General features: G+C 50.7%; 1 protein-coding gene across 1 annotated transcript in view; it reads left to right on the forward strand.

The window, feature by feature from the left end:
- Nucleotides 1-75: 75 nt before the first annotated feature.
- Nucleotides 76-13325, forward strand: part of PEMT (phosphatidylethanolamine N-methyltransferase) — a 41925-nt gene continuing 28675 nt past the window's right edge. The window contains exons 1-2 of the mRNA XM_008633437.2: nucleotides 76-692; nucleotides 2257-2364. Coding sequence (XP_008631659.1) covers nucleotides 2272-2364 — 93 coding nt within the window. The 5' untranslated portion in view covers nucleotides 76-692; nucleotides 2257-2271. The remainder of the gene's footprint in view (nucleotides 693-2256; nucleotides 2365-13325) is intronic.

Raw genomic sequence — 13325 nt, forward strand, 5'->3', positions numbered from 1 at the left:
TCCGCTGGGAATCGCCCCCGGGTTGTGCCCGCAGGTGCAGCAGGCCTCGGGATGCTCGGTCCCCGGTTCCCCAGGTGCACCCAGCGCCCTCCCCGCCCGGTTCCACCCCAGCCGGGATGGCACGGTCTGACCGGGAAGCAGGGGCTGCTCTGGCACTGCGCGGGAGGCCCGGGGGTGCTGTCACCAGCTCACCCAGGTGCCCCTGCAGCTCTTGTGGAGGTGCCCGTGCAGCTCTCACCCAGGTATCCATTTATCTCTCACTCAGGTGCCGATACAGCTCTCACCCAAGAGAGAGCTGCCCATGCAGCTCTTATCCAGGTGCCTGTATTGCTGTCCCCCAAGTGCCTGTATGGCTCTCACCCGTGTGCCCGTTTATGTCTCACCAAGGTGCCCATGCAGCTGTCACCTGGGTGCCTGTACAGCTCCCACCCAGCTGCCCATGCTGTTCCCACCCTCCCTGACTTTGGGGCTGTGATCACGCGGGCAGCGCTTGCCACGGTCATTGATCCCCCACCGTGGAGGAGAGGGCAAAGTTGAATGTTCTGTGCCTGTTACGTGGCTGTCCCAGCAGCTCGAAGAGACAGCTCATCCCATTAGGGCTCCCCTTTTATCCCGAAAAGCACACGCCGGGCACAGGCCAATCTGCCTCCCCTGGCAGCTGCGAATTTGGTTGTTGAGCAGGAGAAAAGAAGGTGAGTGCAATGTTAACGATGTTGCCTGCCAGGAGTTAGTAGGTCAAGAAGCTTTTGTTCAGCCCGTGCTAGCACTGTGCTCAGCACTGTACAAAACGAGAGGAAAGAAGCTGTCCTGGCCCCACGGGATTGCAATTGAAGCCGGATTAGACAGTTCGGCCCCAGTGCCAGCAGCTGCTTGTGTTATGCCTTGACAGTGTGAAGGGACGAGGTCTGATGGGGAAGAGCTGCTTGGGAGTGAAGGGAGGGGAGGAGAGGCTGTGGACGATGGGAGTAGGGGGAGACCAGTCTGGATCAGGCCGTGGGGCTGCTCCCATTGTTCTGTGCCAGCACCTGTGTCCCCAGGGCTCAGATGTAGGAGCGTGGGGGATCTGGGGCAGTGGTGGTTTGAAGGCAGCTGTGGACCCCCGTGAGGATCCCCCCTTACCCCAGGGCTGTACGGTCTTTACTCCTGCACTTTGCACTGTGGGCAGTCATGGCTGGGCAGGAGGTGCTTGGAGCAACTGGATGTGCCCTGGGCTAGCACGGGAGCTATTCCCATGGCCTTTTCTCTGGGCTAGGAGAGGTGCTGGGTTTACAGCCCCTTTCCATGGTGACACTGTGGCTCTGGTTCTTTCCAAGAGCATGTGAGGAGCCAGTGGGAATTTATCTCCCGTACGAGTGAGCTGGAACTGATACCTTTTTGAGCCATTCTTGTCCCCTGGCATCTAAAGGACTTGCAAACACAGCTGTGTTGGGGAAGCAAAAACCTTCCATGTCTCAATGTTGTCTTGGTTTTGCTTCAAGTGAGGGAAGGGCTTGGGCTGGGCTATTTTGTTGTTTGCTTTCAAAGGTTTTGACCAAAAGGAAAAAAAAGACACTGGCTGTTTTTCATCCAAATACCAGGGAGAGGGAGTGAGGAGGGAGAAGTAGCATGGCTTACTGCACGTAAAAATGCTGACAATGTCAGGGAGCCGTCTTGGGAAAAATCTCTCTCTCTTAAAAGGAGAACATCAAGTTTTAAGAAGTTTTTATTGTTGTCATTAAGACAGGAAATTCTTTTGCAGCTCCTTACAGTGCAAAAAAAAAAAACCAACCCAACAAAACCCCTTGCAATGGAGGGAGTTTGCATCTCTCTTACTTGATGGGAGACAAGTTTGAAGCTGACACAGTTCATTGCTAGGGGGTTCCGTGCAGACCAGCGTCCCTGGGAGTGTCCTCTGTCTCCAGGGACACTGAGATGCTGTGGAATGGTGCTGCCTGTCCTAAAACACTCATGAGTTGGAAACTGAGGACTGCTGCTCGTCCTCAGAGCAGCAGTGTCACCTCAGTGCCTGTGTCCTTCTGGGCACTGCTGTGAGTGTGGGGCTCCCAGAGAGCCCAGTGCTCCTGAGGTTTGGGGAGACAGCTTGGAGAAGCTGCCATCCTTCTTCTGGGCTTTGCACCCTGACATAGCACTTTGCAAGCTGTGACAACACATTCCTTGGGGTTATTAAAAGGTTCATCTCCCCTTGGGGCAGCTGATGGGTTTGGTTTGAGGTGAAGTGTCCCTGTGGGATCCTGCACTCCATCCCTTCCTCCACAGGTGGATGTGGCAGCCATGGTGCGGCTCTTTGGCTACGTGGATGTGACTGACACTGACTTCATAGTGGCCGTCCTCTCAATCGCCTTCAACCCTCTCTTCTGGAATGTGGTAAGAGCTGCCTGTGTGCCAGCTGCTCCTTTACTTTCAGCCTTCCTTTCCCAGCTTCCTTTGGGAGTAAAAACCTCTTTTGGGAAGTCTGCTGGGCTGAGTGGAGGGAACTGTGCTCAGTTAGCCTTTAGGAGTGGGTGAGCAGGGAGCTGTGCTGCAGCTCCTGGGGCTGGGAGTTACCCTGAGGGCTGTCACATAGGACGTGAAGGTGGGAACCAGCACAGGATACAGAAAGAATTGGGTGCTGAGCTTGGGAGAGGGAGCAGAGCAATCAAACCCATCCTTCAGCCACGTGTCCCACCCAGCAGCCAGGCACTGCTCACTACTGGGACTGAGCATGAATGGCATTAATCCCCATCAGGGTGGCTGCACTGGATATGTTGCCTGCTGCTTCTCCTTGAAATATGTTGGCAGCTGTTTGTGTGGATGGCAGGAAGCAAAAACAGTCAAGCCAAAAGTTGGCCTGAAAAAACTGGTCCTCCATCATGCTGCAAAGCCTGACAGAGAGCTGCAGGGTTGGCAGCAAGCCAGCCCTAGGAGGAGCAGGATACCTGTGCATGGGTGATGTTTGCTACGGCTGTGGGTGCCACAGTGCTTTGGGAGCCAAGGCTGGAGCAACCTCCACTGCCTGTTACTGCTGTGGTTTGCTGCCTCCTTAAGAAACCAGCAGAAATCATTGCTGGCCCAGTTTTGCAGCATTCTAGAGCCCATGTGACAAGCAGGAAGCCCAAGTTGGCTGCAGGACGAGGTGACTCCCACCCTGCAGCAGCCTCAGCAGCACAGCTGAGGTGTGGGTGAAATGTCCCTGCGGGCACTCCTGGGAATGGGATGCCATCTCAGCCATGATTCCCAAATCTGCCCGCCAAACCTCCCTGCAGGGATTCTCTCCCTGGAGAATACTCTTCAAAGAGGCCTTATTTTTCCAGAGGGGGAGGACTCCTCTCTCTCTGAGTGCGGGGGCTCTTGAGATCGTCTCACGCTGGGCTTTGGAAAAGCGAGGCTCTGCTGGCTGTGAGTCACTTTGGAAACCTCTGTCGGAGCTCTTTGTTGCAGCCTCCCTAATTTTTCATGCAACTCGTTATTAAAAAGTCTCACGGTGTCTGAAATGCGAGCTGGAATATGCCACATTATTTCGACTGCGGAGTCATCATTTAGCATAAAGAATCAATGAACAAGAAGATTCAGGATGTGGTCTCTTGGGGGAGAGGCTGGCTCCAGCGAGAAACTGCATGAAAGGCAAAGAAAAAAGTACTTTATTAGCATCTGCTGCTATGCCTGGGACTCGTGGGACGCCTGCAGCTTGGGAAATAGCGTTGCTTTTTGGATCAGGAGTTTGGCTGCTGTTAAAGGATGGGGAAAGCTGATGTAAGAGCAGGAAGTTTGTTGCTGTGTGCTGCTGTTGTCCCCTGGCAGGGACTGGGGAGCGACGCCGTTGGCAGCAGGTGGCACTCCAAGCCAGACGTGCAGGGCTGCGCCTGGGAGCAGGAGGTTTGAGTGAGCAGCCTGAGCTGGGTATTGGGGAAAACTCTGAGCGTGGCATTCCGTGTTTTCCCGGCTGGAATGGGCCGGGTGGATCTTGCAGTCTGTATGCCTCCGTCCTCGCTCTGCCCAGGCCCCCAAGCATCTCCCTGGTGTTTTCAGTCCTGGTGTGTGGCTCACACCAGGCAATGCTGGAAGGCTCTTGCAGGGGGCCTGTGGGCCCTGCAGCCCTAAGCAAGCCCCCACTGTTGGATACATTTCAGCAAGAGTGGCCCTGGCTATCCTTGGATTTTTCCTGACCTGGTTCCTTTACCTCCTCCCCATCCTTTTATCCATGGGATCATTGTCGCCTCCCTGCATCCAGCCAGCAGCTCTTCTTAAAAAATTCCCTATATCCCTGCACAGACTCTCTCTGTCCTTGGCTATTTGAGTTCCTTCCCAGCAGCTGAGATTGCTTCTGCATCTGAATTGCTCTGGGTTTCCAAGAGCTTCAGTGCAAAGACTGGAATTCTGCACAGTGCCAAAGCACTCTTTGCTCTCTCTGCTCAATAAGTAATGTGGGACGCTGGTCAAAATCCCTCCTGTGCATGAAATTCCTGATTTGGATAGAGATTGGGTGGGGATGCATTGATTTAGTTCAGTGTCTTAATTCCCTGTTTCTGCTGAACTCCAGCCAGTTCTGCCTCTTCCAAAGTTTGGCATTGGGTTGTCCTTGCTGTGCAGTGCCTCTGAATAAATATGTGGTGGGGAAACCCCGGCTCCATGCAGTGCTTGGATCATGGAGAGGTATATCCCAAGGCCTTGATCATAGCAAGGTGCCCTGGTGAGCACTGGGCATGTTTCTCTGGGACAAAACCTGTGGAGTTTGGGGACGAAGCACAGACTCTGGAGGCTGCGGAGGAGTGTGTCCTCCAGAGAAAAACGTGATGCTTGTCAGGTTGATGGATGTACTTTGGGTAAGAGCAATTTTGAGGACCAGAGCCTAAGTGGGGCAATTTGCAGACTCCAGCTGGGCTGTGCTGATGTTCCCTCCTGTTCTCCACAGGGGAGAAAAGCTCTTCCAGAAGGGCCTCACGACTTTCAATTCCCATCTTCCTCCCTGCAGGCATGTGCAGGGGGGTACCAGGAATGTCTCCCCAGGGCCACCTGCTGCATTTCCTCACCAAACCGTGGGCTTGCACCCCCTCTTCTGCTTCCACCCCCTTTGTGCCAGTTAGAATCCCTCCTGTCCCTGGACAGCCCTCAGGTCATGTTGTCCATGGCACAGCTTGAATGTGTTCCTGCATTATTCTCTAGTTTTTCCCATATTTTTTCCTCTCTCCTGATCATGCTGTCTTTGCTTTCCCACCCACTGTGTCTGTTATGAGAGGAGCTGCTGGGAACTGTGGTCCCACAGGAGGCAGGGTGCAGGTGAGGTCCCAAAAGGAAGCTGCGGAGCTGTTTTGGGAATGAAATCACTTTAAACTCCCCAAGGATGTTCAATGCAGCCAGGAGACCTGAGCCACCATGGGGCTGTAGAGGGGCACCTGGCAAGGAGCAGGCACATCTCTGGAGCTGTGCCATAAAATGTTAATGAGGCCAGAGCAGCAGGAACTTCAATAAATCCCATCTGTGTTTGGAAAGCCGCAGAACGATGGGAGAAACTTCTCATCCCTTGGTAACTAAGGAAGGCATTAAATAAAAACTCCTCAGGGACAAACATTTTCAAGCCAAGAGAGGTAGATAACCTGCATGCAGGAGGCTCTAAAGAGCTGGCTGAGCCTTGGCACATGAGGACTTTCTAGAAAGCTGGAAGGTTTCTGTCACTCTCAGTTGCAACCAGGCATAGCCGTGAGGCCAGTAGTCTGACGTCCATCACCACGCAAGTGAGTTTTAAGTGGGGAGTGCATCCATCAGCAATCTTTTCTTGATTTGAGCCTCTTAAAAATTTAGGTCTGGCGTCATGGACTGATTTAGAAATGGCTCATCTTCAGCTGGCGCCCCAGAGCTCACTCCTCCCATCACCTCGGTCACCCCCTCGAGACACCCGTGTGTCTCACAGGAATCTGCAGGGTGAAACCTCAAATGTCAGCACTGGGAACAGGCTTGGCGTAATTTAGCGTGATTTTAAAGGAAATAGACCCCATCAGACAGTGATTTTATTCTTCAAGGTTGCAGCTTTTCCTGTTCAGGGTAACATCTCTGTTCTAGACTTCTGTCAAGTGTTTAAGCTGCATGAGGTTTTGATTAAAGAAGTAGTTGCACAGGGACCTGGGCTGACAACGCCTGGCTCCTGATGGATGTGTATCTCTTGGTTCATTTATTTTTAATTTCCCATCTTTTTCTCCTTCTTTGGAGACTGGAGGAATCTGCCAAGTGGGTAAGAAGTGCTTGCACTGGAAGGGAGGGGGAAGATTGCAGGCACTGGCAGCCCAATTTCACCTACATCTGACCACTTCTTGCTAAACTCGGAGGAAGGTGCCTGGCCTAAAACACCCCCACGCTGCTGGGAAGCAGATGGAAGCTTGGGAGTTGTCGGGATTCAGACCTCAGTGAGCCAAAGTCCAAGAAACCTTTTGGGGACAGGAGAAAAAAGCCTGATGCTGGGAGATTTCAACAGCTCTCACTGCCTGTCTTAGAGAAGGAAAGGATTGAGCCATGGCTTGATGGTGTTGTGTCAGCACCTCGCTGGGGAAAGGAAATTGTAGGGTATAAAATAGCTGTGTGAGGGCTGGGATGGCCGCAGAGCCTTGCAGGGAGTGCACCTCAGTTACCTGAAGTTTACAGGACTGGGAGATGAATGAGTCAGGGTGATTCAATATTTTTTTCTGGCCTTCAGATTCTGTCAAGCTGCAAGACTTTTGTAGGCTCCCCCACAAACCTCTGCCTGCCTGCAGCCACGGGGGAGAGAAGAAAACAGCCCTCAACCAGCTTCTGGAAAGTGCTTTTAGACCCCATCATAGAAGCCATGGCACAGTGGCGATGATTATCTGCTTATAACAGATGCTAGATCAATAGCGGGGCTTCAAGCTACGCTGCAAGGCAATTGACTGCAGAAAGTGTTTCTTTATTGGGGTAAAGCTGGGCTTGCAATGAGGCTCAGATCCGCTCTTACATCTCCGGTCTTAAAATGTCACCACCAGCTCTGATGCCTTTCATCCTTTGTGCAGGGAGAGAACGCACATTATTCATAATTGGACTCTCTACCAGGCAGCAATAGCCGTTTTCATTTCCTACAATAGCTGAGAAAGAGTGAGGATTTGCCTTTTTTTTTTTTCCCCCATCTCCCAAATAGCATTTAGTGGCAATTTTATTCCAAGTGACTTGGTAACGCTTTCACTCCGGCAGCGGGGGCTTTGCAGCGCCACTGTAGCGTGTGGAAGCGGAGGGCATCGATTCTCCAGCTCTCATAACAGAGCCAGTCCTGCCCAGGTGTGTAACACCAGGCTTGTTTGTCTCCTAAATTTAGCTTTTCTAGCGTGTCGGCACCACTGCGAGCCACATAACAAGCACCAAAACTGGGTCGCACCCTCTGGCGTGCCGGCTGGAGTGGCACAATTAGGAGCGCTGTCACCTTGAGGGAGAGCCACATCCTTTGTCCCAGCACTGCTTCCCACAGCCTCACAGCTGGAGGTGGTGGTGTTTTCATCTAAATCCTCTTGAAGAAGCTGTACAATATATTTTTATGGTGTGTTTGCAGGCTGAGCTGCCTGTGGTGGGGGGATTGTGGAGCCTCAGCTGTTAGCTGAGATGCTTTGTCTGTGTGTCGAGCTGGGCACGGTCTCAGTGCTCAGGGCTCCGGGCGAGGTGGTGACAGTCATTCCAGCAGCTGCTCACTCACCGTGCATGGGTACCTGCCAAGGCAGGCTGTGCTTGGGAAGCTGAGCCATTTCTGTGCCTTTTCTGAGAGTGAATTTGGGATCCAGCTGGTGTGCGACGTGCCTGCTCAGCGTTTCTCAAAACCAAGGTCAGAATCTGCCTCTCCCCTCACAGCTAACCCGAAAAGCAACCTCCTTTTTTTAGCATCTGCAGAGTGCTTCTCTGAAAACCCAGGGTCTTTGTTGTATATACTGGACTTCTCTTGTTTAGTGTTTTAAAAATAAACTGCAGGCTGCTGGCAGCCCTGATGGAGTAAGTCAGCACACACACAAAAGATGAAAAAAATTATATTTAAGCCAAGAGTCTCGTTTCCATATGGATCAGAGGATTATCTGTAGACCCTGGAAGCTGGAAGAGGCTCTTTCTTCTCCATCCCACTCCATCCCTCTCCTGCCATCCTGCTGCTAAACCCTCTCACGTGCTGATGAGGTGCTGCTCATGAAATGGCAAGTCTGTGACCACCTGTGTCTCACAGGACAAGGGAAAAAGTGCAGCTGGAAACAAAAAAGAAAGTGGTTTTATCTACCCAGACTGGAAGGTGTGGAAGAGGTGGCTCCTCCTTCATGGCCCTGGGCTTTGGCAGTGTTTGTGCATAGCCTGGGGACTGGGAGCTGCTGGAGCCCTGAGGGGAGAAACCCACTGCCACCCCGGGAATGTCAGTGATCCAGGGGCTGGACGGGACCTTCTCGTGCTGTGTGCCTGCCTTAGTCACAGACATGAGCCAGGTGTATTCCAGCTGTGCTGTGGCACAGACTGTTTAGGAGAAGCCTGCCCAGTTCTCAGAAGGATGGGATTTCCCAAAATAGGCTGTTTTGATGGAGAAATGCAGACACACAGTGTGCTGGGTACTCTTGGGAGGTTATTTCCGTAAGCCCTGCTGCCACACTTCCATCACGATGCAGTTGCATCTTCTGTGTGTCTGGAGACTCGTGGTGGGGAGGGAGGCCTTGGGGTTTCATGGTGGGGGTGCTGAATCTGGCTTGTGGCAGGCTGGTAGCACCCCAAAGAAAATGCCACCTTATTTTCCCTATTTTTTTCCCCCTGGATGAACTCCAAGGGGACATTTATCTCCAGTTGCTCACGTGGCAGCAGCACATGGATGGGAAAGTAGATTAGTAAATCAAGAAAGCAAAACCCTCCATGTGTTTTCCACCTGTATAATGACCCCAGTGACATGTGCAAGAAATGGTTCTTGGCAGGAGCATCCCACATCCCTGCTCTCCTGAGGGTGGCACCAGATAGTTCAGCAGCCCAATCACAGCAGTGCTTGTCGGACATTGGTTCCTTGTAAATACTAGGATCCTCATCTTAGTTAGAGCAAGCAACTATGTGCAGCCTGCCAGGCTGCCTGCCTGCATCAGGTCCCTGTCATTCCCCTTCCTAAGGAATCCTGACAAAGCTTTAACTCCCCTGTAACTCAAACCCAGGGAGAAGCAGTTGATTTTTGGAAGCTGGTTTTGTTGATGGAGGACATGAGCTGTGGACACAAGAGTGGGCCTGCACCGTGCTGTTGGTTGATATGTGGCAGAGGGATGGGAGCAGCAGTGCACTGACTGTACAGAACAAGGGGTTTTGATTTTGGAGGGTGACCCCAAGCCAGGGGAAGGGCTGTGGAGCTGCTGCCTAAATTTTCCTTTTCCCTACCAAGCCACCTGAACTTCTGTGCTTGCTCCCATGCAGGAATGAGGGGCAACCTTCTTAGGAAATTAAAAACTTGGTTTCCAGAAAAGCTGGATGCCCCAGGCTTTTACACCTGCACATGGCTTCATCAAGCTGTCTTGCTCTCCCAGTGGATCTTGAGGTCAAGGAGAGGAAGACTGGTGGGAGCTCTTGATTTTCCTGTGTGTCACTGAAATCATGAACCTCTGTGGTGAAGTACAAACTCACCTGGATTGGACAATATCTTACTTGGTTTTTTTCTTTGTGAAATCTTTTTTTGTTCCCTCTCTTTACTCCCCCAGACCAGGGATGATGCAGCCATGGGCTCGTTCTGCAGGTCAGCATGTGCAAGCTCTGCTTTGTCCGGCTGAAAGGTTTTTGCTTGCTATCTGTGTAGGCACAATCATTTTTGGTGTGATCCTTTTTGTACTTTGGGGAAGAAAAAGGCTATGAACAGCTCACAGCCTTGAAGAGGGTGAAATGGAGATGGGTTTTAGCAATTTTCTGTGCTTTTGGCTGTTGCAGGGAAGCCTGTCCGTCAGGGCTCCCAGAACGCCTTCGTCACCTCCTTTGTGCGGTGGGAGGTTTGCTCATTATCTGGTTTCTGCTTCGCTTATAAAAGAAGCTGTAATTGTAGCAGCTCCTTGCCATAAAAGCACAAAGACATTTTCTGTGAAGGAAAGTGTACATGCAGCTTTTATGATCCTTTACAGGACTTCTTCTGCCCACTTTTCTCGCCTCCTGCCCTTTATCCAGCATCATCTCTGTGCCTGCATGGTCTGCAGCATGAGCACCTTTGCACCTTTTAGATAGAAGAAGTTGGGCATCCTCCTTGTCAGTCTTGTTGAGAGAAAAGAAGACAGACCCCAAATCCCCCCGTGTAGTCAGGTGTTCAGATTCCTGCCTCTTCCCTCAGAGCTGTTGGCCCAATAGCAGATGCTCAATCTGCATCATCCCGGGAGGGATTTTGGACTGGGGAAAAGAACCTTGTCTATCTGTCTGTGACTGAGGTGTACATCCATAACAGGAAGTAATAACAAATCTGATCACTTTGAGGCATGCATGCCTGTTCCTATAAAAAACGGAATGACCTCAGACGAGATACTGTATTTTTAACTATGAAGCAATCCTACTAAGTGCCCTTTCCTGTTTATTTTTACCAGGACATTGTTGTAATGACTGCAGACTTACTCATTTCATTCCCAAGGCTGGAGAGCAGCAATGAATTAGTTTCATTTTGAGATTTTGTTGTACAGTCATTTTCCAGAGACTGATGTACTTGGAAGCCAAAGCAAGTGCATTGCCCAACAGAGGAACATTACTTTTCTTCCTGTATCCATTAAGCTTTGGTCACCAGTGTGAATGTGAGTAGATCCATGTCTGGAAGGACTTTCTCAGCGTCCCTCCTCTACCTCTGTGCAGGCCTGTAGTAGAAATTTGTGGAGCAAAAGGCTGTGAGAATCTTTGAGCACTGGATGCAGGGCTGGTATCTGTATCCCAGCACTGGGCTTTGAGGCTGCAGGATGGGGAAGGACCTCCCCTGGGATGTAGATCCCAGGATCTGAGGATAACTGAGTGTTCACTTGGCTTTTGGGTTACATTTCTTGCATTTAACAGATGAAGAAATACTGTGGGGCACGTGGTTACACCTGTCCACACCCAGAGGAACCCCAGTGCTGACACCAGCAGGGCCGAGAGGTCTGGTGGTTGTGTTTAACCCTTCAGGTTGTTATTACCTGTTGTGCCCATGTGTTGAACATCTCATCCCCAGGCAGAGGGGAACAGAGCCCGTGTTACATAAAGATCACACTGTCCCTCTCTATTGCTGCTGCCACGACGGCAGCATCACAAACATGCGTGTCCTCAGTGCCATGGGAAATGTTCCCAGGGGAGGCTTAACACAGAGCCTGGAACATGATCTGTCCAGCAGGGAGAGGACAGGAGGCCCTCCCAGACGAAATTGGTGCTTTTCTGAGCATGGCCAGTGCAACCAGTACCTCTATTCCAACGACCTCTCACTCCTCTGTGAAGGAGTATTGAATTTCTCCTGCATTTTGTGCTCTCTGAGGTGGATTTATTTTTTTCTCCCCCCTTCCCTGTCCCTCTCCCATCACAGCTCCTGGGGGAACGATGAGCGGGTACATACTGTCCAGAGGATGGGTGTGTTGGGAGTCCTTATTAGCAGACTTATTCCAGAGAATTAAACCCTAATTTCACAAAAGGGCAGCAAGAAAGCAGCTGCAGCTCTGGGAGAAGCTGAGTTGGCTTTGTGTGTTGTTTGTAAATGGCACAAGAAGTCCTGGTCTGAGCCTGCTGGTCCTGGTCACTGGGGTATTGTGACCAAAAGAGTAATTGTTGTGTTTCTTTTCTATTTAAAACAAAAATTACAAAGTTGTGTACAAGGAAACCAGCCTTGGCTCCTCTACCATGCTGTCACTTCTGCCTCCACTTGTTTTTGGTTTCAGGCAGGGCTTTAAAATGTTCCTATTCCTCTTCCACTTCATCATTTTACCACCCCGCTGCCAGTGTTCCTCTGCGATGCCTGTCATTGTTTCTCCCTGAATTAATTGTTGTGTGTAATTGTGACCTGCTGCAGGATGCTGCCTTGCTCTTATTAAAGACAGGTACTAATGAAGAACATTGGGTACCACATTACAGGAGAGCAAGACTTGACTCTCCGGGATGTGTACTTGCTGTACTGTTTCTGCCAGCCCGGGCAGAAATGGTGTTTCTGTCTTTCATCACTCACTGCCTAATGATTGTAATTTTTACTTGCTGAGAAACTCTCGATATTATGGACTTCGTTAACAGATACATGAGATGCTACCAGACCTGCATTAGGGGCAGAGAGGAAGAAAACAACCCCTGCATGGAGGCAATTTTATTATTTATCTGTAGCAGTAGAAGGGATGCAGAATTAGTGTGGGATTCGGCGGTGTGGCTAATGAGCTGGGCTGAGCTGGAATCCAAGCAAACCTATTAACGAGAGCAAACTGCAAAGATGATGCCCAGGCCTGAAAACCTGCACATCAAACACAGAATCCAGGCAGTGCTGGGATGTCTTGGCTCCTTTATCTTCCTCTGCATGGGGCCGGGTGCTTGTGTACTGATGTGTTTGTGTCTCGAGAGGTTGCTGCTTGATGTCACCCACAGCATTTCTCCATCCGTTTCTCTCCTGCCAGCTCCTTCTTACTCATACATTGGGTGAATTGGAGCTTCTGACTTAGTCTTTAAGACAGCAGAGCCAGAGTATTTTTCACTCCCATGGGCCACAGCTCCTGGAGTAATTGCTTGAATTGAAATATTGCAGCATCCAGCCCCAGTTTTCGGTTGCAGGCAGTGTCACATCTGCAGGTTGGGCTGGCTGGGGACACTGGCTGCTCACAGTGGTACCTGAACCTGTATCTGCAATTGAATACAGGTCGTACAGGAGAGAAAAAAGCACCTGATGCAGCTGACATCTCTGGTATAGCTTTACATGGTCTCTGCAATGAATCAGAGGCTGCAAGTAATGTCAGGTGTTAGGTGACCTCAATCACCTTTTACTTGGAGCTTGTGAAGGCTTGTTTCAGTTCAGGAACAGGATATTTCTTATATAGCATGCATTGGCTGAAGACTGACCATTTTCATTCCACCTAGAATAACTGTTTTTTGATCAGGCTGACCTTATTTGCAACAGCAATAGCAATTGGAACTAGAGGTTTGCAGCAGCGTTGGAAAGCTTTGAAGAGCAGAATAGACGCTTCGTGACGCAGATAAAGCTTTATCCCCACATTTAAAACCAAACCCAAGGCGCTGAAGCGAATTCAGAGGGACTTGACCTCAGCACTGTGATTCGTTGGGATCCAGAGCCTCATTTGGAAATAACGCAACCGAACAGAGGCGCGAAAATAAAAGGGGAGTCTTAAAAAAAAAGAGAGATGTTTATCATGTAACGTGGCATTTGTACTGAGTGCTTGCTGACA

This window comes from Corvus brachyrhynchos, unplaced genomic scaffold, assembly GCF_000691975.1.
Source record: "Corvus brachyrhynchos isolate BGI_N302 unplaced genomic scaffold, ASM69197v1 scaffold5, whole genome shotgun sequence".
In the NCBI taxonomy this organism is placed as follows: domain Eukaryota; kingdom Metazoa; phylum Chordata; class Aves; order Passeriformes; family Corvidae; genus Corvus; species Corvus brachyrhynchos.